The 27,283-nt window shown below is 43.8% G+C and overlaps 1 protein-coding gene across 1 annotated transcript in view; it reads right to left on the bottom strand.

The window, feature by feature from the left end:
• CP (ceruloplasmin) overlaps positions 1 to 24,147 on the bottom strand; it is a 39,621-nt gene extending 15,474 nt beyond the window's left edge. Inside the window, exons 1-12 of the mRNA XM_073359716.1 lie at positions 23,993 to 24,147; positions 15,355 to 15,599; positions 13,100 to 13,312; positions 12,348 to 12,521; positions 11,333 to 11,587; positions 9,168 to 9,333; positions 7,658 to 7,797; positions 6,622 to 6,762; positions 6,275 to 6,486; positions 5,467 to 5,617; positions 2,966 to 3,178; positions 1,016 to 1,223 (exon numbers count right to left, since the gene is read on the bottom strand). Of these exons, the coding sequence (XP_073215817.1) occupies positions 1,016 to 1,223; positions 2,966 to 3,178; positions 5,467 to 5,617; positions 6,275 to 6,486; positions 6,622 to 6,762; positions 7,658 to 7,797; positions 9,168 to 9,333; positions 11,333 to 11,587; positions 12,348 to 12,521; positions 13,100 to 13,312; positions 15,355 to 15,599; positions 23,993 to 24,147 (2,273 nt within the window). The remainder of the gene's footprint in view (positions 1 to 1,015; positions 1,224 to 2,965; positions 3,179 to 5,466; positions 5,618 to 6,274; positions 6,487 to 6,621; positions 6,763 to 7,657; positions 7,798 to 9,167; positions 9,334 to 11,332; positions 11,588 to 12,347; positions 12,522 to 13,099; positions 13,313 to 15,354; positions 15,600 to 23,992) is intronic.
• Between the last annotated feature and the right edge of the window lie 3,136 nt (positions 24,148 to 27,283).

Genomic DNA, 27,283 nt, shown 5'->3' with positions numbered 1-27,283 from the left:
CCCTAGCTCTCACTGACATGAGCTCATAACTGGGACAAACTAAACAACCAGCTGACTGAGACAATAAGAATAGTCAGAGTAGTAATCCATCTAGGCTAAGGCTTCATAGTGATGCAGGTCTGGTTATGGGGTAACAGTTCTCCTTAAAATAAAGGAATTTTTACATATGTGGGAAGTAAAGAAGAGAAGGGTCATTCTCCTTGGTAAATGTTTACCATCTAAAGCCTGCATGGGGTTCTCCAAGCAAGTAGGTAAGATGTTACATATAAGTGTTTGTGGCATTATGTACCTCAACACCCCGATATTCACCAGTGTCATGTAATTATGATATATGTTTTGTACAAAGTATGTCATGTGAGGTGTTATAGAAAAGGTCATGATCTGCTGAAACCTACTGTTCCGTCAAAATATGTATATCATTAGTGGGTATGAAATTCAGATTTTGCTGTATGGTTGTTGAAATATGTTGTAAGTTTGGGAGTCTCCATTGCTAGTTCTTTAGTGACAACAAAGGTGGTAAGCCACACCCCGGCAGGTGTTACACGACCATTAATCAGCAGGGGAGTTGTAAACAAGGGTTTTTACAATTCTGTAAAAGAAGCACCACACAGTTGGGATTGCTCAACCCTGTGACACAAGGCCCCCCAGGACATGCCTGGGCTAGTTTCTTTCCAGGGCTAGTTTCCTCCCGCCCACCACCCATAACCAGAACAAGTTAGGCCTTGTCTACACTGGCACTTTACAGCACCGCAACTTTCTCTCTCAGGGGTGTGAAAAAAGGGGAGCGCAGCAAGTTTCAGGGCTGTAAGGTGACAGTGCCCCAGCACGGGTAGCTACTCCCCTCGTGGAGGTTTTTTTGTGTGTGTTTGTTTTTTAAAAGAGCGCTAGGAGAGCTCTCTCCCAGTGCTATGCCGTGACTACACCAGCAATGCTACAGCACCTTAGTGTTGCTAGTGAAGACGTGCCCTTAGTCTCAAATATGTTGGTGATGGGGTTTTTGGATATTCATTATTACCTTTCCTCATGGAATTCATGCCTCTCATGTTCCCATGTTCTGTTGGGAGAATAGTCCCATTCAACTTCCACTGCTGCAATATAGTAAGTCTTTTCATGCAAATATAGCGATGGAAACAGATTCCACCAATCGCATTTTTTCACTTTGTATTTCTGTTTCATGCCCCCGGTGTAGTGATCTGTTGTCAAGCACTCCACTTCAAAAACCCCTAGAGAGAGACAGACAGAGACACACACATAACAAGCAAGGAGATTAAAAGAAAACCTGCACAGATAGGAACCCTCAATCTATGTGTCCTCTATGTCTGTGCTGTATCACCTGTGTTGATTTAGACTATAAACTCCTTGAAGCACAGACTATAAGCTCTAGCAACATGCAAGGTGCTTGTCCAATGGTCCTACTCAGTAGTAAAGTTAAACACGTGTAAATACTGGCAGAATTGAGGCCTTAGATTGTGCTAGCCCCCAGCCTTCTCACAGAAATAGGTACCGAAGGAAGGTCCCAATCTCTCTGTTTAGCAATTCCCAGGAGAGGAGTCAAGCAATTTGGGCACCTAAGTAGCTTCCCACTACATACACAACAGTTGTAAGTGGTGGGGGGATCCCCCCGCTTACTGGTTTAAGCTGGTTGTCTAGGATGTAAGTTTAGTTTTTACTCCCTCTGTGCCAGAGGTGGGGGAAAGGATTTGAGCAGGGGTCTCTGACCTCTCAGGAAAGTGCACTAATCACTGAGCTATGGGACATTCTGATGTGGGACTCTCCCAGTTTGTCCTGGTGAAGCTCTTTCTCTATAGCTAAATAATGAAAGAGTGATTTGAAGCAGGGGTACTGGAGCCAGGGTCTCCCACTTCCGAGGTGGATTTCCTAACCATAAAGTCATTTTTTCTCTCTTTGAGACCCATTGAGTGTTCCATTGTGAATAAATACTTAGTAGTCAGAGGCTGCCTACCAGATCTGGCCCCATGGACAACATAGGCAACTGAATGCCTGTCTTCCCTTGGTTTGTGGATTGTTCTGGAACTTAGGTGGGAGACGTTCCTGCCCAGAGACAGAAACATAGGTAGAGGGAACTTCTATCCTGAAAACTTAAGTCACTGAGTGAGTTTAAGAGCCTACAGGGTTCATTGTGATCCACAAAACCCTGCTGGAGCCAAAACTAGGATTTAGGTATCTAAACCCAAGATTTAAATGTTTGAATCTGGGCGTTAGGTGCCTATGTATCTTTGGATTCGGGCCAACATCTAAAACTGTTCTCAGCTTTATACCTTCTTTCAGTCGTCATGTTCTGTAGTAAGCAATGCTCCACAAAATGGCGGTCCTCACACTTTCATTCTGGGGACCACTTTGGAACAGAATCACCTTCTCTTTGCCTAGCAACTCATTGTCTGGTTCAAATTGACTAGATTCTGGCCGGACCTACACAGCCAGGCAAGGATGCAAGGAGATTCCACTTCCCGCTCTTCTGTGCCACTGCATAAACTCCAGGCACCTTGGGTTTGGGGTCAGAAGGACCTGCATACCAACTACCCCACTGCAAGCAAGAAGGCAAGGAATGGGTAGAGTTTTGATTCCAGCTGTGTGCTGGCCAGCACAGCCTAGCTGGTGCAGGGAGAAGTGGGGGAAGCAATCTATTATTAGTAATGGGAAATAGGGAACAGGGAAAGACTTGTATCTGCCTGAGATATGATTCCTTCCCTGTGCTGCTTCTGGGAAGCAAAACTACACACACCTTTCACAGGGCATAATGTACAAGCACAATCTACTGCTAAAATGTGTCATTTTGCAAAGCACTGGGAGGACTCCACTGGCTACTGGTGGTCCATGGTTCATTGTCAGAGAACTACTGCCATAAAATGATTAAACAATGAATTTCCTGGTCTAAGCTGCTAATATTACTTTTGCTATGGTAGATGACTATATCAGAGGATGGTAAGGATGGTCATTTATTCACCTTCAGAGTCAGGCTCCATAATAGCCGTAAGAGTGGTGTGTGGAAACAGGTTTGTTGTATCCCTTCTTGTTCCTTTAGTTAGGAAAGTGTTTTCTGAGAAGTAGATCCCATGAATATCAACCTCCGATCCCAAGCCAATCAAATGCCAAGAAACAGTGTTTCCTTTACACATCTCAAGGCCAGGCTGGTTTCCATACATATATCCATTAATAGCTACAGAAAGTTGTGAAAACCAAAAGTATTCTGATTAGTGCATGTAACACATTCTCTGTTGCATCCATATTTAGTAACATATGTGGGATAATGTGATTTCCTAGTCTGGCAAAATGTATCATTGTCCTCTTCTATCATTGTCAGAACAAAGCAACTTCTAAACTTTCTAGTTCTTATAAATCAAATATTCAGTAACTTTGAATTACATACTTTATTTTCTTTGAAAGTATGAGTCTGATAATGAAAAGCCATTGGGAAAATGGAACCTTTTTATTCAACAGATCAGCTTCCGCTGTGTATTCAGGAACACATTTGCAGACTCTACTGACTAAAATACAGTTTCACTGCTTTATACTTCAGCTATCACTTCAGGGCTAATACAGCTAAGAGAACGCAACGGATTCTATTCCTTCTTGGGTATTAAATGTAATTAAAGGTATGTCTTCACTAGCAATGTTAAAGCGCTGCTGTCCACACTCCCACTTTACAGCGCTGAAACTTGCAGCGCTCGGGTGGGGGGGGGAGCGTGTTTTTTCACACACCCATAAGTGAGAAAGTTTCAGAGTTGTAAAGTGGCAGGATAGACCAGGCCTATGTGTCAGTTAGCTACACCTGTGCAAACCTAGCAAAGGCAATGGAGCTGCACAAGTGTCACGGAGGGCCTAATTTCAATGCAATGGGAGTTGCACAGGTGTCAATGAGACCAAAATTGGCTTGCTGAATTTGGTGATGAGGCACAAAAAATAAACAAATGCTTGATGCCCAAGTCACACCTAGAGCATGCAGAGCTAGTAATTTGGGGAGGGGGAGAGGAACACATCTTGAAATCTAAATGTATTTGATCTAGAAGCTATTGAGGGACAATAAGCATGAAACTCCATCATGCCATTGTTAAAGACTCAGTTTGTCAGCTGGGGCTGAATTGGGAAGCAGTGGCAGATAGATAAGCTGTTTGAAGATACTTTACTGTACATTAGGGGAGTTGTAGACTATAACAGAGTACAAACACATCCTCAAACTGTTACTTAAGTGACCTTTATCCACCATACAATGGATCCACTATAAAGATGTTAATCCTCAATGAACGCTTAATATTCAGTTTGCATTAATTAATATACAATAATATTCTTCCTATATCTACACCAGTTGGTTAAATTGTACCAAGTATGATCTTGTCCCTTGCTGCAATCTGCTAGTGAGACATTTTTAAATTGTATTTATACACTGTTGTACTGCAAAAGAGCTTTTTACAAATAAGTCCTTAAAAATAATTGAACCACATTTTCAAAATAGTCTCAATGAAGCCTCTAACTTTCTATATAGAAACATGTAGAAGTGTAATTCTGCACACACTATAATTTGCTTGAACTGAGATAAGGAGGAATGAGTGTGTGTGAGAGAGACATACTGACAACATGCTGTATAAAGTACACCTCTATCCTGATATAATGTGGTCCTCAGGAGACAAAAAAATAAAATAAATAAATAAATAAAATAAATCTCACCGCATTATAGGTGAGACTGTTATATCAAACTTTCTTTGCCCCCTCCGCCCCCTGTTCCTTGTTCCCTGACAGCCCCCTACAGAGACCCCCTGTCCCTAATCATCCTCAGGACCCCACCCCCTACGCAACCCCCCTGTCCCCTGACTGCTCCGACCCCTATCCACACTCCTCACCCCGTCAGGCACTCACCAGCAGGAAGCGAAGCAACGTGGCCCCAGCCCGCTCCACTCCACCACCTCTCAGCCGCAGCGCTCCGCTTCCCAATGCCGGTGAGTGCGGGGATGCTGGGGAAAGGACACCCCCCGTACTCACCTGTGGCGGGAAGCAGAGCACAGTGGCTGGGAGCTGGCGGAGTGGAGAGGGCTGGGGCCAGGCTGCTCCGCTTCCGCCGCTGCTGGTGAGTGCGGGGGGGGGGGGGGGAATCCCTTCCCCCAAGCCCCCTCCCCCGAGCGACACAGCTGGGGTTGGGACGAGGGAAGTGGAGCGGGCTTCTCCCGGCCCCCTGCTAATCTCCCGGGCCACTCTGGGACTGCGGGGCCCCCAAAAGTGCCCCCCCCCACAGCTCCTGCCTTCCAAACTCTGGGGCGGGAGCCCCTGACCGCCCCCGAGACCCTCTGCCCCTTATCGAACCCCTCAGCCCCGGCCCGGCCCCCTTAATACGCTGCTCAGAGCAGCATGTCAGAGCTTTACCGCATTCTATGCGAACCCGTGTTATATCGGGGCACGTTATATCGGGGTAGAGGTATATTTGCCTATTTAGTTATAATAAAGTTAAGTCCTTACAGTGCATCTTGTTGGACTCCTGGAAGTCCTCATCTTCCTTGTCAATGTCATTAGGATTTATTAGAAACATCAAAATGTTATCATCCAAATACCAGCTCAGATTCTCATCAAACACTGTAGCAAGTAGGAAAAACTCCTTGTCTACATTTTTCTGGGGATAAGAACCAGCGCAAACAGAAAAATGCAAATGAGTAAACTAAAGGACAGCAAAGGGCTTCTATTGGTAAGTTACTTTGTGAATATAACTTACCATAAGGGAGAGCAACATAAATATGGATGGATGGATAGAACCTTTCATCTGAGGAACTCTAAACTCTCTAGCCATCTTACCTGGTCTGTAGCTACCCACACGCTTCTGTCAAACGGTCCCATTACTGACCTGCAGAGACCACCTCTAGAGATGAGGAGGAACCTCAGTATCTATATCATTCAAATCCCTGGACTCCCTGCTGAGATTTGCCAGCCAGGATGCCACTTGGTGCCAGTGGTGGTGGCTTTGTGATGTGTACGTCAGCCCATCAGGAACTGGACTGGACCCCACATTTCATACTGTCCAACATACACCCATTAAATAGTGACAATCTTTAGTTACTGCTTACCATGATCTAGAAATAGCCCATTCCCAGTTCTCTTCTGCATAATCCCACCACCCCAAACAAACAAGACAAACATCCTCCCACTCACCCCCACAAAAAACACCCCAAAGGAAAGCATGTTTAGCCTGGCAGGCTTTTGAAGTCACAGTTCAGGAAGGGAAAGCAGATTGGGTTGGAGTGATGTAAACACTTTCACTTTCTCCTTGAGTTACCTGTTTCCCAGAGGGAAGCAGAGTTCCTTTCCTGCATACTAAGAGAGGGCCCACAAGGCCAGAGCTGGTGTCTTTGACTGAATCTGCAGCTGAATAGTAAAGCCAGGTTAAGCAATCTGGATCTTCCTGGGTGGGACCCACATCTTCTGACACCTTCCACTCGTACGTATATGTAGCACCAGGACTCACGTGTGAAGACGGCGCTTCAGTGCCTGTTGTAAAATCAGCTTTAAAAATCAAGCTTAATAGCTAACCTCCCGGTCATAAACACAATTACTTTTATCACAAATGCATCAAAATGTACAATTGCTTGTTCTCTGCAGGAATCTCCTGGCTTCCATATTCACCTCCAGAGATGGTATGGTACAGTGTGCCCTCGTTGCCCTTGCTGTAGCTCACACCGTGAGGCTGAATGCTGAAGGGGTGGCTACCATTGTTCTTGAAGGTCACCCTGACGATGTCCCCCACTTCTGCCTTGATTACAGGTCCTTGTAAAGAGCACAGATTTCAATGGTCAGACTGTTTTGATCCAGGTGGGACATAAAGCTGAAGGACTGACACAGGACTTGTGGAAGACAGCAGAATCTTTTACCTCCTTGAATCCTTTAACAAATATACCCCGAGCTTAGCCAATTGTAAAGTGCTAGAATACACTGCTGCATGTACAGCTGCAGGGGGGCACTCACTGGAGTCCAGCACAGGCAGCTGGGCTCCAGCTTTCATGAAGGGAGAAGCTATGGGGACTGGATGATTGTGGGGGCAGAGAGAGGCTAGACAGGAAGGAAAGGAAGGCAGAGGAAACTGAAGGGAAGATAGGTACAGTGGCAAGAAGGGTTGTGGTGAGTGTTCTCTTCAGCTAACCGTCGCCCCAGAGGGTACAGGGAAAGATAGAGGTACTGTCTGAACCCTCTCTCTTTTCCATTTAATTCCCAGCAGGCGTAATTCTTCGTAGGCAACAGCACATGTAACCCCAACCCTATAATCATTTTTGCTGCCCCAGCACATCCTCCATCTCCTCCTGGTATCCTGCCCATCACAGACACCAGCTCTACCGCTACCTCCCCCCATTCAGTTCATGTACTTCTTCACTCACCCCTCAACAGAAGTAACCCAGTCAATGGAAGCACCACCTGCCCTCCTACCATTCATTCTTTTACTCTGTAGCGGATGCCATGCACCACCTCCCTGCTCATTCATGGAGCTGACTTAACCCTCAGTGCCAGTATAACTTGTCATTTCCACCCTTTCTCCCATATGAAGCTAGTAGCATTTGTAAGCTCTGCCAGTCAAACGAGTCATGTTCAAGGGCCTTACAAATGCTGCGGGTTCGGAGAGGTAACAAACTCCTCCAGCTTTGCCTTAAATTGTTTTACACAGTCTCACCTAAGAGTCCAAGATGTTCTTCCTCGGGGAGCCTTTTCTTACACTTTGTGAAGGTGCCATCTGTGTACTCCTTATAAACCGCTTTTTTATAAGAGCCACCAATTCTTTTTTCATTTTGTTCAAAAAATGTCTGAGACTCACTGTTCAGAAGAAATTTGATAGAAACAACTTTTAATAATACTGTGCTCTTAGCTAGTGCTTTCATCAGTAGATCTCGAAGTGCTCGAAGTACAAAGGAGGGCAGTATCCTCCCCGTTTTATATTTGGGGAAAATGAGGTACAGGGAGGTGAGGTGACTTGCTGAAGGTCACCCAGCAGGAGCAGAGCTGAAAATAGAACCCAGATCTTCTGAGTCCCACTTTAGAGCTCTACCCTCTAGATCATATTATAGCTTGATACAGCAATTAAAGGAATCATGAGTAGGCAGAAAAAGCCTACCAGACCCCTACATTAAATTCTCTACAGCTTGTCTTTCTTTTCTGAGATCCTGTCTTGTTAGTCTAATGCACACAGTGCATTAGAAGATCCACAAACAATAGTTTCTGGCCAGTGCTTTGTAATTTTTATTCTGGTTTTAGGAAAAAAGGTATTTTTATTATGAGTTACACAAGAACACAGAGAAATAAGACTGTAAAAACAATTAAACAGTTTGCAGATTTCATGAAAGCTTACTCTGGGATTTTTTTTTTTTAAATTGTTATTGCCCTGTTCATTCAATGATCTCACAGCACTTCACAGAGATTAATTAATTAAGCCTCAGCTCAGGAAGGTAACAAAGTGTTGTTAAACCCATTTGATAGATGAAGAATAGAGGTGTTAAATGACTTGACTAAGGGTATGTCTTCACTAGTTGCGGCGGCACTTTGACACGGCTGTGTAGTCGCAGCACCAACTCTGGGAGAGTGCTCTCCCAGCGCTGTAAAAAGCCCCCCCCCCCGCACTGTTTACACCGCCACTTTACAGCACTCAGGGGGCTGCTTTTCCACACCCCTGAGCAAGAAAGTTGCAGCGCAGTAAAGTGGCAGTGTAGAGAAGGCCTTAGTCTTAGCTAACAGAATCATATCTAGAACAAGGGGTAGATTCTGAGCTGGTATATGTTGTTTGCTGATTTCAATAGACCTGTGACAATTTACACCAGCTGAGGATCTGGCCACTGATTCCCATTCTCTTACCACCCTAGACTGATGGATGACCAGTCCTGAAATTTTCAGGGACCCTGATTGTCTATATATGGTGATACAACATTTCTTCATTCCAGTGTAGTTATTAATGCTACAATGAAACTTGCTTCAAGGTCTCAAGGGAAGTAACAGGCATAATTGTTATGGGCTATATATTGCAATCAATGTTTAAGAAGCACTGAAAACAATGGGGTTTTCCTTAAAAATCAGTGGCTCCTTATGACGGTGTATATTTAGCATGTTCAAACCAAATCAGTTTTTGTAAACAAAGCTTGTTTGCTTGTAGCAATAGTCTATAGCTGCTCTCTTACTTAATAGGAGGTATTTACCTGTCAATAACTAATTGTTGTCCTGTAAAATGGTTTATTGCAGATGGACCATAGTTCCAGATAATTTCCTCAGCTGCAAGATAGTAATGTCTTACATTTGTATATTCACTGTGATCTGTTGTAGGTTTTTTACAGTCTTTTACTTCAAAAATGGCCTGCATACCACCTGGGGAAGGGAGGAAAAAAGGGAGATACAAATACAACAAACCTTAAGCGGAGTGGGAGGGGATTTTATGTGAACCCTAGTTTGTTTGTTTTTTTTCTTCTCTCATTTAAAATTTGTCTGTTTCCTTCCCCTAGGACTCACTGTTGCAAGTTATACAAATCACAGACAAAAGCAAGCTACATGAAACACCACACCCAAGCCAAATTAGTGCATAGTATGCAATGCAGGCTGCTATGTGCTGGTAAAGGATGTCTTTGTTTTATGAAGGCACAGTTCATATTAGTGACAAATAAGATTAGGATTGAGTGAAAACAGACTGTCAGATAGCATTTTGCCTAGGCTGAAGCATATTAAATTGGCTCTGCTTTCACTCAGAACTTAATTAGTGACTCATTTGTGAAATTCCTAGGCCTTGTCTAAACTAGAAACAGTTTGCAAGTATAACTGTACCAGTAAACCCTCCTAGGGGAGATGGAGTTTATACCAACAAAAGAACTTAAACCAGTTCCCTGAAGAACTTAAACCTAAGCTATACTGACAAAAGGACTTTTTTGCCATTATAACTGCATCTACACCAGAGCGTTTACTGGCATAGCTACATCAGTTAGGAGTCTGAGGGGTGGGGTTTTTTTGGGGGTGCCTGATATAGCTGTGTCAGCAAAACATTTAAGTGTAGACCAGGCCTTAGATGGGAGAGAAGAAGCCACACAATGGGCCGTGAAGTACGGTATAAATCTTCATAATATATTTATCACCTGATATTTTTTCCATACTTTGCATTGAGTATACATAAAGTCCTGATCCAAAGCCCACTGACATTAATGGAAGTCTTTTTCTTTTTTCTTTTTTTTTTCTCTCCTTGTTCAGTGGCATTGATAGATCAGAATGGTTCTTCAAATTACAAGTAGGTCCTGTTCATACTGCAAAAGTGCTGAGCACCCAAATGGCTCCCATTGACCAGCTGGATGCTCACACTCTTGAAAACCAGGCCACTTATTTAGGTGCCTAATGTTAATAATATAGGAGCCTATCTTTTAGGCTCCTATTTTTTTAAAAAAAATTGGTCATAATTAAAACACGTCAGGAGAACCATACTGAAACTTGATTCCTCAGCATAGTTGAGTATAGCGTATCAATATCAGGCTAAACTATTAGTGGGGGACACGATTAACTCAGATTCTAATCAGGGATTTTTTGATCAGGGATTTATTTTGGAAATTCCTAGTCAGAGAAGGAGAGAGAGCCGTGCAAAGCTCTGGGCTGAAATAAATAGCATGTCATGCTATAGTTAATAAATAATGGAAGCTATAGGAATATATAGAGAGAATGGAAATATTAACCCTGTCTCTGATAAACTAAGGAACTTTCCAAGGAACATCTAGGTTAAAATGTGAATTTACCTGCCTCCCCTCCACCCTTTAGGAATAAATTACTATGGCCTTGCCTGAACTTGGAATGAGCCCCAATTCAGCCACTGGTGGCCAGCAACCAATGTAGATAAAAGAAGCTACGATTCACACTGGCTGAGCTTGCCCCGTTTGCAAGCAGAGGTAAACTTATCCAGTGTAAATCATGGCTTTACTCATCTACATTTGGAATCTGAATCAGTTCCTGCCCACATATTACTGAATCCAAGTAGTGACAACATGTTCATTGACTTCATTGGGCTTTGGTTCAGCCCTTAGCGTAAATGCATTCCCAGATGAGCTGCTGAGAATGTGAGATGGCTTTGTTAACTAGACTGTGATATATCAGATGGTGTTCTTCCGAATGTCAACATTCACACAAAAGTGACTCAGTAAAGGGTAAGCTCAGGCACATTTAATTCAAATGGTTAGATCATTCCAATTCTGGATCAGGTCTTGTATCAACTTATATAAAGTTTACTGTGGCTCTTCTGTTTTTTGTATCATGATTATGGCATGCCAAATAAAGCACTCAAGTATGCTTCGCTCACTTGTAGATTGTAAGATACAACAGACAGTAATTTATTTCATACCTTCTATGTGATCATTGACTTGGCAGCTAAGCAGCCATTCCCCAGGGTTCTTCGGCACCATAAGAGCGTCAACAAACGTAGCAGGGAAGAGACTGATGGAGTCAACGCGGTGATTCCTTTCTGTAAAAACCTGTCCATGGAAATAGGCTGAGTGGACATCAGCTTCATTACCCATGCCAAAAAGATGCCATTTCACTTTGTCTTCTTCACACATGGTGAGATTGGGAAGATATCCATACATGTATCCATTGATTGCTTAAAAAATAAGAAATGCTATTTATTATATACTCACCATCACAGGGCTCACAGACCTTTGTGCAAAAACTTGTTATCTTGCCAACTATGTAACACTAAAATCACTGCCACTATACTATTAAGGTAGAGATGAACTCTAACCAAAACTGATTCTGAGCATCTTTCACATTAGGCCATGGGGTTCCAAAACCTGAATCCATATCTAATCTGCATGGCTAGTATTTGCAGTGTGATCATCAGTCCTTTTCATGAATGTTTAGTTCAGGACAGATTTAAGGCTAGCTTCTGTGGTGACACTAAGCAGCACCGACTGTGTTTTGGAGTACAGTATAATGCTTGGGGGAAGGAAACAAAGCTCTGCTTACAGTGGTCTGGGAAACTATGCTAGTACAGATTCAACAGCAATTTGAGCAGCTTGGTAGGTGACTCAGACCCACTGTATATACCCTTTGTCACAATTACATGGTTTTGGTTTTCCCACACCTCTGGTCCTGCCAGATACTTGCTCTTTTTGTTTCTAGTATGAATAAGTATTGCCCCAAACCTGATCACACTAAAATCAGTGGCAAAACTCCCATTGACTTCAACAGGAGCAGAAGCAGGACCTAAACCTTCACTTTTTATATGAAAAGATCTAAAAAGAATAAAGCGCTTAATTAAACATACAACCTAGCTATCGGTTACCTTTTAGAGACTAGAAAAGGAATGTTAATGGAATACAACATGATGAACAGTTCTTTAAAAAAAAAAAAAATCTTACAGTGCATTTTATTGCTCTCCTGGAAGTCCTCATTCTCTTTATCAACTCTGGCAGGTTCGGAGCAATATTTCTCAATATTGTCATCCAGATACCAGCTTAAATTTTCATCCATCACAGAGAACATAAGGATAAATTCAGCATCAATGTGTTTATCGCTTCCCCCATCCAGTGTGCCTGAAAAATAGTCATTTTCATTGACTGGCTGGTGAAATGCTCCTTTCCTCAATTCTTAGCTATAGTAACATTAAGGTAGATTTTTACCGGTTGCCTTTAAATAAGAGTTGGTATGTCTGTCTCCTATAGATCTTTCTAAGAGAAAGATAATGTAGAGTGACACTACAAAAAGTGTTTTGATAATAAGTTATTGCTCATTTCTAAGGCCAAATATGAGAGGAAAGACTTTTCACCAGATTTTGCTTTAAATAAAATCAAAATAATGTACATGTAACTGGTAGGTTTCACGTTACATTTTATATATGTGCAAACCCCCACAATCAATACCTTATATTCATATTATGCTTTTCATTTCAACTTACTCCAAATCACTTCACAAGCTATATCAATTATTCAACATGCACAAATTCATACTATACTCAGGGATTCCTACTCAAAGGCAGCGGACTCTGGGATGAAATACAAACGCTGTTTAAAAGCATATAGCAACATTACGCATCAATATCTATCTCTTATGAAAATAGAAACCAAGTTTCACTTTTCTGCTTCCTGCTGTTTACATATTTTATATCTCTTACCTTTCCTGCAAGTTATCAAAGGTCCAACAAGCCCAGAGGCAACATCCTTTGGGGCATCTGTGTGTGAGTGATAAATCCTGGTCATACAATTACTATCTCCCTCAGCAGGACCATGATCTTCTGTTACATCCCATCTGTACGTATACAGTTCTCCAGGCTTCACAGCATCATCTTTCTTTAGCAAATCTTTGGTATTGTCAGGATAAAAAGCACCTAGGGTACATAACATTCAATGCAGTCAATGGTAACATCTCCTTCATGGTTTGGAATGAGATTGACAGATTACAAGCAAGATTGTGAGTGCTTTAGGTAAAGCTACTGAAGATGTCTCTTGGACATTTTATACTCTGTAAAATGAAGATTGTGCATGATCTAAAAGAAGTCAGTAACACTGTACCTGTAATGCTTTGACATTGACTAATTGTGGCAGTAACATAGTCCAGACTTCCAAATGTAAGTGGGGGAATGGTCCTGCTATTGTGGGAAACTTTCCCGGCTTCTGCACTACTCCGGTGAGGTGGGATAGTGAAAGGATCTGAGTCCTCTCTCCCACTTCCTTTACCCAGAGGCCTCCCTGCCCTTGAGGGCTCCCCTTCCACTCTCCTGTCTGGCAGAGTCCTCGTAACCCGGCTGGGCCCCGGATTTCTGGGGGGCTCAACCCCCCAGCACTGCTGCGGTCACCTAGCACAGGGGCTAGGGTGTCCCCACTCTGGGGTACTCTCTCTGCACTGAGCACTTCCCTGACCCACTGATCATTACATACAATTTAAAGCAAATGCTATTAAAAGTTATTTAATCCACCAATTAATTAAAAAAGAATAAGGAAAAATGGGAAAGGTCAAAGGAAAACATCACCCCCCTCTGTGGTAGGAAACGTTACAAACAGTGTCTCTGGAATGTCAGGGCAGTTCACAGTCTGTTCCTTGTAGGTCCCAGGCCTCCTTCTCAAGCCCTGGCTCTGCTGCAGGGATGCTGCGGGTTGGACACTTGCTCTGGGGGTGGCCACACATCTCAGGGCTTTGGGTGGTGGTACCCTTCTTCTCAGCATCAGCCCCCCGTCAGGTTAAGATCCCCCTCCCAGTCTGGCCTGCAAGAACCCTTGGCTGGGGGAGTCTTTCTGCGCTGGGCCCTTTGCCCAGGGTATTACCTTGGCTGGCTCCAGTTGCTCACCACACCTGGCTCTGTGGCTGCAGCTCTGCTCCCAGCACAGGATCTGCTCTCCCTGGACTGTGTCTCTGGCTCTGTGGCTGCAGCCCTGCTCCCAACTCTGACCTGCTTCCTGACCTTCTTTTCTGGCCCCTCTGGATCTGGTACTGCTCTGCTCCCCAGCTCAGCTTGGGCCCCCGCTTTCTCCTTAGCTCGGCCCCACTCTGTCTGACCTAGGCAATTCCAGTTCACACAGAGGACAGGACCCCCCTGGCCTCCTGACTCCCTGATTAGCCTGCCCGCCCTGTCATTCAGGCTGATCTGGAGCATTGGCCCCTCCCCATTGTTCCTGGGGACTATCAGTCTCAGGGTCCTGATTTCCCATCGACCCTTCCCCTTTTAGTACTGGGAGCTAGCCAACCAAAACACCCACACCGAACGTTAGTATGGGGGCAACAGTCATTGACTTCAATAGAACGGTGACAATTTTCACCAACTGAGGATTTACACCTGTGGCTCAGTTCCAGCTCTTGAGTTATCTCTGGCATTTGTGATGGGTGCTCTATTAAATAAGCACTAGTCGCATTAAAGTCACTACAGTATTCCACCAGGATTTTGCCCTATAAATCTAAGTAACGTACAGTAGCTTCTAGAAATGTCTTGAGTTATACCTTTATCATTACATATTAAAGAGATAAAATTCACTTTGTATTTTTATTTGAAGTTAAATGGGTTTCCATTTAGTGTCCATTGCTTAATTTCTTTTTCCATGTTAACATCAATTTTATTCAAATTACCTTAGTGGCCCTGTGTCTCACCTATCAACCTTGTTTGCTGAAGTGTTGATCAAAAATTGTCCTCTTTGCAGATCGATAGGACCTTAGTGGGTTCCTATTCATTTCATATTTTGGCCCTTGTAAAACCTTCCCTGTGATCTCGGAAATGTCCCTAATTGAATCTTATCTTCTTTTGATTAAGTCCTCTCTTAAATCCTAATTCTATAATCTTTACTTACTTGAGCAGTCTTCATTGCTACAAGGAATCCCACTGAAGTCAATGGGACTTTTGAAGTACTGATTAAAATCTGGACAGAATCAGCTGGAATTTACCTTCATTTTCTTTAGTGTATTTCACACCATGTGGATGAAGAGTATAGGATCTAGAAGCAAAGTTTTTCAAGTGGACGATAATGAAATCTCCAACTTCTGCCTTGATAATTGGGCCTAGGAACCCCAACCAGGAAGGCTTCTCAACTGTTTTGTTAAAGGAGTTATCAGTGAACTGTGTGTAGACAGCTTTTTTGTAAGTGCTTCCTATTCTGTCCGGGCCTCTTTGGAGAAAAACTCTGGCTTGTCTGCAGAGAAAACAAACACAGCCCTGTCAGAATACACTGATTCTTGAAAATGAATCTGTTAAAACGCCAGGGATATTATTATTTGTATCATGATAGCACCCCGAGCCCCAATCATGAATCAGGGCTCCATTGGCTAGATAGTGTACAAATACATACCGAAAAGACAGTTCCTGCACCAAAGAGCTCGTAATCTAAATAAGGGAGAGACTAAACATTTGATACGGATACAGATTTTTCTACCTACTGTTCATAGGGGGATGATAGTATTTTCTGAGTTCTTTTGGTATATTCTGAGTTCTTCATACATGCTCAAAGAAAATGAGGGACGGTTTTCAACTTTTTTGAATATATCTTTGTAGCTCCCCCTCTTTACCGGTTACCTTCTTTAATGCTAATCTGCTTACAAGTTTTGATGGACAGGTCTGGGTTCTTCTGGATCCCGCCACCCACTCAGCAGGGTGTATCTTCTTTATTTTTTCCCCATGAATTTATTTGGCGGTGCGCCTCCACGCCCCTTTGCTCCTTCCTGGCAGGGTCACCAGGACAGCTTGGGAGGAAAATTGTAACCACAGGGTAATCCCCACTTACTTGCCAGATAGTTGGAGACTTCCAAGAAATAACACAAACACATACCATATATTCAACACAATAATTATATTAAACAGGAGACAAATATAACTTAACAGGGTAAAACACTATTTTTAGTGTCACCAGTGCCCATGCTGCTAATACCTGTGACTTTCCCCAGTCACGTGACTTGATGTAGCAAATGTAAGATTAGCATCCCATTGGTATGCGTACTTTGTTGGGGCCCTTGATGACCTAAGACCACAAAATTCTTCTCTGCAGTGGTTTAGCAGGGTGGCTGACTGGGTTCAGTACAGCCCAAAGGACTCACAAGTGGGAGAAGGTGTTAAATCCCTCTACAGGTTTAATATGCAGCAGGTTATAAAATCCCCAAACCCTTACTCCCTGGCTTGAGAAGACAGTCCAGGGAGTAGGGGGTCCCCAAAATGAATTCCCTGACTGACCAACTAAAAGGTGGTACATTCACAAACTCCATGAATGACCCGCAGGTTCAGAGATGACTCTGGACTCCTCAGTCACTGCAGAGGGGCTGATCTCTGCTGGCAGGGATCCTCTTCAGGCAGGAGTCAGGCTGCTTCGGTCCCAGGATTTCCCCTCACCACAAAGGGGTGCAGGGCTCAAGGTGCAGGTTACACAACTGTACTAAAATCCAAACTGTCGTCTCCTAGCCCAGCATCCAGACACACTCACAGCAGGCAGCAGCCCTGGACTAGCAGCCAGAGCAGAGCTGACCATGTGGTGACTGGTCTCACCTAGGGAGCTGGAGGGCAAACTCAGCCTGGCTGGGGAAGTTTCCCAGGAAAACTCTACAAACTGGGAATCGTCAGTAGAGAAGGAAAAGCCCAGCTGAGGGATCTTGTTTTCAGGTCCCTAGAGGCCAGTTTTCAGGGTGGAACCCTGTATGCAGGCCTGGGACTCACGAGCTCCCCACACAGCCAGTCCTGCCCTTGCCCTGGCTGGCTCCAGACTGACTCAAAAATGGCTTCTCCCCTTTCCTGAATCCCTGGGAGGGGCATCTCGCTCCCTACTGGTTGCCGGGCAGACTCTGCGTTTGCTTTGACTCCCCCTCCCTACCAGGAGCTGCCAGCAGACAGAGCCCCAGGAATCTAGGTAATCTCCTTGGGGGTTCAATTAATCCTGAATCTTAAACTGAAATGGGTTATTTTACCTTAAAGCAAAACTTGGCTAAGAAAAAAACCCTGAATCTCCTTGTCCCATGCAGGAATATAAATACAAGGGAGTTTGGCTCCATCTCTTCTTATGTTTCCATAAATACAGTGTGTATGTTGCTCACAAATTACATGGAAAGTGCATACACGTTATTGAAATAACATATTACATTTATACCTTAATTTCTTTAAATCTCATTACAAATGATAAAACTGTTACTTCCATTATTAGGTTACGGTAGCTTTTGAGTCCCTCGAAGTGGAAAAGAGATATTACTTAGGTGTAGAAAGAACATTAAGGATATTCTTTATTGAGGTGGCTGATACAGGCTGTGCCAGTCAGGGAGAACTATAGATGTATCTCCCTAAGTACTGGCCTGGGTCAGGTATTTATGGAAGAGATTACAGGCTATAGTTGGGGAAATTTTGGCTCAGTTGGATGTTGTTTATGTGATGCAAGTATTAGCATTTATGTACTCTTAAATTCACTCCTGTTGGCTCCACTGAATAAGGACAACAGGACTGTGTCCTTTGAATCTGTGAGTTTTAAAAGGAAGATGCCCTTTTGCAGGTTCACTATTTTCATAGAATCATAGAATCATAGAATCATAGAATATCAGGGTTGGAAGGGACCCCAGAAGGTCATCTAGTCCAACCCCCTGCTCAAAGCAGGACCAATTCCCAGTTAAATCATCCCAGCCAGGGCTTTGTCAAGCCTGACCTTAAAAACCTCTAAGGAAGGAGATTCTACCACCTCCCTAGGTAACGCATTCCAGTGTTTCACCACCCTCTTAGTGAAAAAGTTTTTCCTAATATCCAATCTAAACCTCCCCCACTGCAACTTGAGACCATTACTCCTCGTTCTGTCATCTGCTACCATTGAGAACAGTCTAAAGCCATCCTCTTTGGAACCCCCTTTCAGGTAGTTGAAAGCAGCTATCAAATCCCCCCTCATTCTTCTCTTCTGCAGGCTAAACAATCCCAGCTCCCTCAGCCTCTCCTCATAACTCATGTGTTCCAGTCCCCTAATCATTTTTGTTGCCCTTCGCTGGACTCTCTCCAATTTATCCACATCCTTCTTGAAGTGTGGGGCCCAAAACTGGACACAGTACTCCAGATGAGGCCTCACCAATGTCGAATAGAGGGGAACGATCACGTCCCTCGATCTGCTCGCTATGCCCCTACTTATACATCCCAAAATGCCATTGGCCTTCTTGGCAACAAGGGCACACTGCTGACTCATACCCAGCTTCTCGTCCACTGTCACCCCTAGGTCCTTTTCCGCAGAACTGCTGCCTAGCCATTCGGTCCCTAGTCTGTAGCTGTGCATTGGGTTCTTCCGTCCTAAGTGCAGGACCCTGCACTTATCCTTATTGAACCTCATCAGATTCCTTTTGGCCCAATCTTCCAATTGGTCTAGGTCCTTCTGTATCCTATCCCTCCCCTCCAGCGTATCTACCACTCCTCCCAGTTTAGTATCATCCGCAAATTTGCTGAGAGTGCAATCCACACCATCCTCTAGATCATTTATGAAGATATTGAATAAAACCGGCCCCAGGACCGACCCTTGGGGCACTCCACTTGATACCGGCTGCCAACTAGACATGGAGCCATTGATCACTACCCGTTGAGCCCGACAATCTAGCCAGCTTTCTACCCACCTTATAGTGCATTCATCCAGCCCATACTTCCTTAACTTGGTGACAAGAATACTATGGGAGACCGTGTCAAAAGCTTTGCTAAAGTCAAGAAACAATACATCCACTGCTTTCCCTTCATCCACAGAACCAGTAATCTCATCATAAAAGGTGATTAGATTAGTCAGGCATGACCTTCCCTTGGTGAATCCATTTTATTAGAGATGATTCAAAACTTTTTCTGTAATTCTCCTTGAGCTTTGATAGCTTATATTAAATAGGAACCAGATCCAAGCTGCCCCTAGTTTTTTGTTTTGCAAAATCATCCAAGTTAGTATGCCTGGAGAGATGGTATAAAACCTAAACTTGTTTCAGTGTAGACTGGCCTTGAGAATGAGTAAGCCTGGCACACACACTGAAGGTGTGACAATTGAAAGCGAACTGTGAGCCCCTGATCCTACCATCACTGAAGTTGGCAGGAGTTTAGCCATAGACTTCAATGTCATCAGTGGAAGGGGAAGCAAGCAAGTGTATTTTTAAAAAGCCTCTGTCTACAATGGCCAGGGAAACTGCTAGCACTGACTCATGGTTGATTACATGATTGTCAACATGGTGCTAATACTGTTAACTAGGATATTTAGGCCAAATCCTGCAACGCTTATAGCCCATGTAATGACTGCTCACATCAATTGCCCTAGTTCAGAGATGGGCAAACTACGGCCCGTGGGCCACATCCAGCCCGCGGGACCCTGTGCCCAGCCCCTGAGCTCCTGGCCTGGGAGGCCAGCCCCCGTCCCAGCCCTTTCTGTTCCCCCTCCGCTCAGCCTCAGCTCACTGCACCGCGGGCGCAATGCTCCTGGGCGGCGGGGCTGCAAGTTCCTAGGGCAGCGCAGCTGCAGAGCTGGGCCTGACCCGGTGCTCTGTGCTGCGCGGTGCGTGGCTGGCTCCAGCCAGGCAGCGCAGATGTAGTGCCGCCAGCCACCGGTGCTCCAGGCAGCGCAATAAGAGGGAAGAGGGGGTTGGATAGAGGGCAGGGGAGTTTGAGGGGGTGGTCAGGGGCGGGGGTGTGGATAGGGGTCGGGGCGGTCAGAGGGTGGGGAACAGGGGGGTTGAATGGGGGCAGGGGTCTCGGGGGGGCAGTCAGGAAGGGCAGGGATTGGATGGAGTGGCAGGGGGTAGTCAGGGGCAGGGGTTCTGGGGGCGGTCAGGGGACAGGGAGAATGGGTGGTTGGATGGGGCAGGAGTCCCGGGGGGGCAGTCAGGAATGAGAGGAGGGGTTGGATGGGGCGGCAGGGGACAGTCAGGGACAGGGGGGTCCAGGGGCTGTCAGGGGACAGAGAACAGGGGGTGGTGGATGGGGCAGGAGTCCCGGAGGGGCCATCAGGGGACAAGGAACAGGGGGGTTGGATGGGGTAGGAGTCCCAGGGTGAGAAGCAGGGGGGGTTGGATAGGGTCAGGGGCCGGGCCATGCCTGGCTGTTTGGGGGAGGCACCGCCTCCCCTAACCAGCCCTCCATACAATTTTGGAAACCCAATGTGGCCCTCAGGCCAGAAAGTTTGCCCGTCCCTGCCCTAGTTGTTTCAAAAAGACTAATTGCTGGAGTAAGGATTATTCTGGGAGGAATCAATCCCCTAATTAGGAAAACGTTTGACATTCTGAAATTCAAAATTCCTCTGATTTCTACTCCTATGTGTAATTTGTTTGTACAAAATCCAAAGCATTTATCGTTGGGCTGAACCCTGGGTAGGCACAATTTGTTCAGTCTGTCAATCACACAGCTTCAAAGGACTGATAAGGAGCTCTGTGTAATTGGAGAGCACAGACTCAGAGCAAGAGGGTGAGTTACTGGAAGTCAGATTTCAGGAAGCTTTGCCAGACACAAATTAAAATTAGGGAGCATGTTATGGCTCTTCTTGGACTGTATAAATAATTAGTGTTTACTTGTAAGGCTTCCTGTTGATAGTTGCATTGTGTTCTTTTCTTTCTCTCCCCTAATAGATAATAGGATTCATAAAAACACACTCTCATAGCCTGAGGGTTCAGGAAAAGAGTGAGAGTTTAGGAGCAGTTGAAAATGAGATGGGCCAAATTCATCACAAATATAACCCTACTGAGTTGAGTAAATTTATACCAGGGATGGATTTGGTCCTCTGTAGTTTGTCACAAAGCAAATAAGAGGAGTGCAAATGTGTCATCTGACAGCATTGCTCAGCATTTTGCTCTTCAGACTTCAGACCATTTACTCGCATTCCGTTTCCCATCCAGCTGTTTGTTGGATCACTGGCTTCATGCTTCATGCCTATAGTTCTAGGAAAGAGAATGAGACTAATCGATAGTATCCCATGCGGGTTATGTCTGAAGAAGGAATGTTGTTTAGAGTGAAAAAATTCAAACTCTTCCACCAAAAACCCCAAAAGAAAGTTTCCCTTATTTTCTTTTTTGATTCATCTTTTTTCTATCTTATTTGATGCATCTCTTTTTAATTGTCCATATTTTTGCTCAGTCTTAATTTGTCACCCTTTTAAAATATTTCACTTTTTATTTTTTTCTCTAAAATTTTCTTTCTTCAAAACACTTAATTTCTTATTCTTCCCCACTGACTATTTATATGCTATTCAGTGTTTTCTCTTTCCTTTCTCCACCTGTCCCAATGTTACCTCACCATTGTCCATCCTCCTCATTACCTTGGTCTTCCTTTCACTCTGTACAAACACCCCCACTCTTCAGCCCATTTGGGATAGAGGAAACAGTACTTATTGTTCTTCTGACAAATGAAGGTGGTGAATGTCTTAGAGGGTGACTGACAGTGAAATTGCGGATGTCACTCTTCAAATATGCATGAGTTCACAGCCCCACAGTTCTAGGATGTCAGACTTTTTGAGATTTATCTTTCTTTATCAGTTAGAAGCATGAAATCATTCCACATGCTTGTGTCAGTATGGCTCAGTTCATTGCATCGTATATAGCCAGTTTAAGTCCCTCATGAGGACTTGGGCTCCTAGCCAGTGCTGGTGCTGCATTGCTGTACTTATGCTAGCCTTTTCTTCAGCTGGCACTCTCAACCCCTGATATTTGTTGGGGTTCAAACAAAAAACATAAATCAAAACTCTGCCAAAACTGATGAGTTGCACTCAGTTTTAAGACTAAAACCATAAACATGCCCAGGTGCATTTGGAAGATTCATAAAGTTCTCCATGAACTTAGTGTGAGGTTTCAAGTTTACAGCAAAATGTAAAAACACACAAATTTGATGTGGTCTCAGGATCTGTAGTGAAAGTTTCCATACTCTGCAGAAGTAGGTGAAAGCTTTCATGCCCTGACAATATCCCTTCCCCTCATTAAGACAGGATTGAATATCTAAAGCATGTGTATTATATACTAATATTATTTGTATGGCAGTACTGCCCGTTGTGTTAGGCTCTGAACAAAATGATGGTCACTCCCTCATAGAGTTTACAACTGAAGTAACAATCCTATATACTAGGATTCTAAATAACTGTGTCAAATAATCCATCATAATGGTCTATGTACATTACAAAATATGGGATGGTAGTAACCATATTAAGTCCTTGTCTCTGTGGCAAAAACACTAAAGAAGCAGTTTGTTGCTGACCTGCAGCTGGTGGGTTCTTTTATTTCAGATTCTGTTTAGGTTCCAGATGTAGTTATGTGAGTGAGATGTATTCTCACACTTGTGGCTGATTTACACATCTGTGTGTAATCATCTTACCAACTATTGCATGTCTTGTGCTACTCTTATCCAACTCATCACTTCATGAATAACGTTGGAATACCAAAGTGTCTCTGCCATGTGAGAAACAAATGTTTTTTTTCTACACTACAGTGTAATTCTAAAACTGAATAGTGCAGAAACTCTTATGACCTTAGCAGAAAATCTCCAGCAAAATTGTGAAACCATTAAACATAGGAATTCAAGGTGATCCAGAAGAAACATACAGCAAATGTCAGGGGATTGCCAACAAAATATACCAGACTCTTCAAACAGTCTGCAAAATCTATTTACAGTAGACTTCTTAATAGTCCTACTTCCATTTTCTCTCCTTCTGAGATGCTTTTCCGTTTCCCCTCCTTATGAATTATATCTATTTTTGACTAGACCCTGTCTCTTGTATCTTTTTCACTAGCACAGACTAAGGCCCTGCTCTTGCAGTGAGCCCTGTGTGTGTGGAACCCTGTGTCCACAGGAAGCGCCTCTCTGGAGGAATGCAAGGGTCTGCCAATACAGAGCTCACTTCAGGATCTGCAGTTAGTTTCTCTCCTACTTATACAGTGATTGATCCTGGTCTCTTAGCATTTTGATGTCACATACAGGAGCAGGATTCCATTGTACTGGCAGACAGAAAGGAGAGTCTCAATGTTAAAAATAAATCAACAGAAAAACATCTACTGTGTAAAAGGAATTGTGAACAAAATAATCTGAAATTAAACCAATGATGCATATCTCAGTACAAATGGGATTAACTAAAATAGTCAAAGCTCAGAGACAGCTGAATAGCACAGCTTCAGTGCTGTAAAATTCTGAGTTTTCACAGCCACCATTTAAAAAAAAAAATCCTACCTTAAGTAAATATATGCACATGCAGCATCTTATCTATTTATTGAGAGATCGAAATTACACATCATGAGACATTCAGGGCCTGATCCTGCCATCCTTAATCAGCAAAGGCATCTGTTGTAATCGTACTGTATTCCAATGGGAGTTTTGCTGACGTGAATGGGCGCCTAGTCTGAGAGGCTCTTCTTCCATAAATACAAATGAATTTTTAACATGTTAGGAAAAACAGAAGACCCCTTACAAGCCCTGTAGAAAATGACTAGGAATAAGGATCTGATTCACAAGCCGTTCAGAACAATGGGAATCTTTTCATTGACTTCAATGGGCTTTGGATCAGTTTCTAAACCAGCAGTGTCTACACCAACCATTATTGTAAAGTCAAGAGCATTTATATGTAGTTAGCACAAACTGAATGTTACTTACTCTTCTTCTGAAAAAAGCTGCCCAGATATTATATTTTTATTCCCAGGTGCATAGTTCCAAATGGTCTCTGTAATCCCAATGTAATACTCTCTGCTCGCTGCCCAGACTTGGCAACCACAACAAGCCAGCAAGCAGCTTACTAAGAACAGCTTCATTTTGCAGTCATAAACCTTGCTGGAATGATGGAGTAAAACATGAGACCAACACTGTGTCTCTTTATAAGATCAGTCCCCCTCCCACTCCCCAGTATGCTTTGATCAACAAAAGAAAAGGTTGCTCAATGCCCCTATGTTGTCAGAGTAAACAAACGTTTGGATTCCAGTAACTAAGTTGGCTCAGGTGATGTAAAGCAAGCAAGACAGTTCCTTCTTCTTTTTTTTGTTTTACCAATCTGATATTCATGCAAATTAGTTTATGTGCAATCCAGATGATAAATTTTGTGGATCAATTTTCAAGTGTTTCTGATTTAAGGGGGTCCTCAATGATCACAGTGACTCTGAAATCATTTAGTTCCTATGTCATCTAAGTAAACTCTTTGCTTTTCCTCTTAGTTTTATTCCTAATACTTTAAGAATATCGGGGGAAACTCCAAACTGGCATCTGTTTTCATTTTGATACCATCAACCCTGTGCTTTTCTTCAGTAATGCAATCAGAAGAGAGCCAGAATCTGTGGGTTGGTCATGTGGGGGCAATGATTCTGCTGTAGGCCCCCTACCCCTTCTGAACCAATGGAACTTCCTCTTCCTCCCCTTTGTAAGGTTGGGACTCTATAGCCCAGGCTCTTGTGGAAAGAGTGGGGGAAAGAATTGCTAGGGGGAAGGACCTGGTCCCCTCCAGGTGGCAGCTGATATCTGAGCACAGCACTACCCCTCCATTAATGTGGGACTAATACCTACAGTAGCATTAACCTACATTTCATGACTGCAATTCCCAAAAGATGTGGGTTTGTGCAGGGTTGAGAATAGCTAGCTAGCAGGAGAACAGCCCCTGCAGAAGCTATTCCACTGTGGGGGAAAACTAGAGTTTCCCTTCCTCATGATTGCCCAGGATATTTGGGATTGGGGATGTGGGACCTTTAACTACTGTGCCCCAGAAGAAATATAGTTGTGAAGTCCATGGGCTGAACTTCCCAGGGTTTTCTGGGCCCATTCTTTCTCCTGTGAGCTTTCCATGGAGGAGGAGGGCTATATCTTTTGTTCTTATTCTTTTCAAAAGTAAGGAAAAAAAACAATTCTGCGATGACAAAAAGCATAACACATAGCCCGTGTGCAGGATAGCTTGTAACTGCAAGATACAAAGTATGTACAGAATGGTCAAGATTATCTGACCTAATGGATTAGTCTAAATCTACATTTTCAAAGCTTTGGCCCTGCAAAATTTGTACACACCTGTTGTATGAAAATCCCACAAAAGTGGCAGCTCCAGGTGTGGTTTCCAAAAGCACTTAAGTGAAAGTCCCATGGTTCTTGTGCTTTTATGACACCAGGAGTATGCAAAAGGGGAGGCAAGCAGGAGCATGGGCCCCAGGGCTGTGGCGGAGGCGGAGAACATACCCCTCCAAGCGTGGTCAAATTTAAATCCCTGAGTACGCCCCTGTATGTCACTTGGACATTTTTGAAAATCTCCGTTCACATTCAGAAACAGACACAAGGACACACTTTAATAACAGCACTTCCCATTGCATAGAGGCCAAAAAAGTTCAAATGAGATTTTATCAGCAGCTATTTTGCTACATTGCAAGGCCAAAATGATTTATACTCTTTCAGATGGAAAATTAATTTTCCAGTATATTGGGTAGCAGGTTCCTTTTTCATTACATGCCAATCTGAACATTGCTTTACGTGAACTGGTCATAGAAAGAGCAAAGTAGCAATTTTAATCACCATTCCTATACAGGAATTCAGAGCACGTTTACACAAATAAAATACTCAGATTTGCTTTTTGCAAAATACCTTAAATAACAGCTCTATTAAATGTAGGATTCACTATCTAGTTCTCTATATGGTACACAGCAAAGGAGCAGCAGCGAATTTCAAAGCATAGTCAACTAACTTGGGCTTATGGGGCACACGGTGTAGGGCTGGAAATTGGGCGCAGGCTGGAGCCTAGACTCTAACGTCTACACTGCTGAGACCCAGCAGACTTCCCCACTGGGTTGCTCTGGAAGCAGAGTGATTCTGGTGCTCTGTGTGACACTGTGGAGCTCTGCTTCACTCCCAATGCAGGCCTGGCCTGTGCTGAACACCTTCAATCTAGTCCTTAGTGAGGCATTCTCCATTGACTCAGTTTGTTTTACTGTGACTCTCTGGGGCAATAGAGGTATATTACTGGACAATTTGAGCCCATCTACCTTCAGGTGCAACTTCCATTGATTTCAAGGAGAAATTTTGGTACCTATGCAGCTGAGGCAGATATTCCTGCAAAAGGGCTCAGTAGCAAATAATTGTGCTGGCTTTTTTACCATTAGGTTTCAGAGTTACTGCTCCATTTATATGGGAGCAATTTGCAACTTTTTTAGAGCTACAACCAGGATTAATTTGGCCTGTTGTGTCTGTTCACACACTTGGGCCGTCTGTATCACATGTATCATTTTATGTTCAGTGGTCTTTCTTCACAAGGGAACAAATCTCTTCTCCCTCTTTTGCATATCAATTTTGTTTGCTGACTCTAAGGTCCATTCTCCCAGCCTAGACCCAGTTTTTTCTGCTGTCAGCACCGCCGAATCAACATGCTGCAGCTGCGGAAACAGATCACTGTTGCCAACTTTCACGTGGTAAATAACCACCCTGACTTTCACAATAAGCCAACAATCAAGCTAATCCCATTTCAAAACAAGGCCAAAACAAGCCATTCTCTAAGAACCCCAACACTATGTGACTAGATTCCCCCGGGCGTGCAGTCTGGGACTATGGTAGACCCACAGTGCACCCCGACTCTCTCCCCCCTTGCCCCTGCTTGCCGGGAGCCAATAAAAAAAAAGAAGCAATAAGCTACAACAAGCAACAAGCCAAAAACTAGCCAACAAGCAACTCACAAGCCAATTAAGCCAAAACCAAGCCCAATTTCTGTGTTTTTTTTCCCCAGGGGTTTGGCATGTCTGAAACAGATGTTTACTTTGCCTCCTGTACCATCAATGAAGTTGCCAGCTATGTCCGGAGTACAGAATTGCTGTTAGCATTGAATAGGGGAATAGGCACAAAGTAGGAAGAATGCAGGCTGGGTTTTAGCTACCAGGCAGATCTATCAGTGCTGCTAGTTACAAAGATCTAGTTTTGGGTTGGTAATTGGTT

This window comes from Lepidochelys kempii, chromosome 9 (genome assembly GCF_965140265.1).
Source record: "Lepidochelys kempii isolate rLepKem1 chromosome 9, rLepKem1.hap2, whole genome shotgun sequence".
NCBI lineage: Eukaryota > Metazoa > Chordata > Testudines > Cheloniidae > Lepidochelys > Lepidochelys kempii.
This window is presented reverse-complemented; position numbering and strand designations above follow the sequence as displayed.